Source organism: Manacus vitellinus, unplaced genomic scaffold (assembly GCF_001715985.3).
Source record: "Manacus vitellinus isolate BGI_N305 unplaced genomic scaffold, ASM171598v3 scaffold_154_pilon, whole genome shotgun sequence".
In the NCBI taxonomy this organism is placed as follows: Eukaryota; Metazoa; Chordata; class Aves; order Passeriformes; family Pipridae; genus Manacus; species Manacus vitellinus.
Genome location: NW_021939093.1, coordinates 101380 through 102526, shown reverse-complemented (window position 1 = coordinate 102526; position 1147 = coordinate 101380). Strand labels below are relative to the sequence as shown.

At 65.7% G+C, this 1147-nt stretch overlaps 1 protein-coding gene across 1 annotated transcript in view; it reads right to left on the bottom strand.

Moving 5' to 3' along the window:
- The window catches only part of LGI3 (leucine rich repeat LGI family member 3), a 28021-nt gene that overhangs the window by 17974 nt on the left and 8900 nt on the right, over positions 1–1147 (bottom strand). Inside the window, exons 2-6 of the mRNA XM_029958437.1 lie at positions 1038–1141; positions 883–954; positions 526–695; positions 288–452; positions 5–197 (exon numbers count right to left, since the gene is read on the bottom strand). Of these exons, the coding sequence (XP_029814297.1) occupies positions 5–197; positions 288–452; positions 526–695; positions 883–954; positions 1038–1141 (704 nt within the window). The remainder of the gene's footprint in view (positions 1–4; positions 198–287; positions 453–525; positions 696–882; positions 955–1037; positions 1142–1147) is intronic.

Here is a 1147-nt window from a genome sequence, read left to right as displayed (position 1 = left end):
GTACCAGTCCCCCTCGATCTGGAAGGCCTCGATGTCGTTGGGCTTGCGGACCTTCTGGCTGTCGATGTCCTGGATCTTGATGAACTTGTCCACGGCCGTGTCCCAGCGGTAGATGTAGGAGCCGCCGAAGAGCTGGGCCACCACCACGTAGAGCTGGTCCTGAGCCACGATGGGCTTGCAGTGCACCGCCGAGTGAGCTGCCGGCGGGACCGCGGCACGTCAGGGCTCTGCCCTCCCCGGGTCACCCCAAATGAGGGTCCCAACAGCCCCCCCGCCCGCTGCCTCACCGGGGATGCGGTCGAAGTCGCGGAGTTTGCGCTCCACGTAGTCCCACTTGAGGATGGAGCAGCTGCTGGCACTGGGCTGTGCCAGGGCCACGTACAGGTCGCTGTCGTAGGTGAAGGGCTCGGCTGACACCGCCTGGAAGGGCAGGACCTGGTGCATCACGAAATCTGGGGAGGGGAGAGGTGGCAGTGAGGGTCCGGGCACCCAGGAGCGGGGTGACGGGTGACGGTCATCCCTTGCCTGTGGTGATGCACTGGAAGTCACCGAGCTCCAGGTCCCGGATCCGCTGCCCCTCGAACTGCCCGGGGCTGCTGCAGAAGATGGCAGGGACCGTGGTGTTGGTTCTCTCCAGCCACTCCACCAGCCACTTGATCTTGCAGTCGCAGACCAGCGTGTTGCCACGGAGGTCCCTGCCAAGGGTGGCACCGAGTCACCCCCAGCACGCACCGGGGTGTCACCCTGTCACCCTCTCCCCAGTCCGGTGCCCCAGGGATCCCTGCCAGGCCCCAGCACACAGGGTCCTCCTCCCAAGCCCCGGGATGTCACCCTCTCCCCAGCCCGGTGTCCCGGGTGTTCCCGGTGCCGTGGCAGCCTCACAGGTCACTCAGGATGTCCAACGGCTTGAAGAGGTCCCGGGGCAGCGTCTGCAGGTTGTTGTTGGCCAAGGACCTGCGAGACAAGAAGGGTCATGGGGACACATCTCTGGCAAAGCCACCCCCACCATGTCCCCTGCAGGACCCCCACGTGCTCACAGGTGTGTCAGGGACTTGAGCCCACGGAAAGTGCCCTTGGAGAGCGCCTGGATGTCGTTGTTCTCGATGAACCTGTGGCAGGAGGAGACGGTGGCACGGCCGCCCCGAGG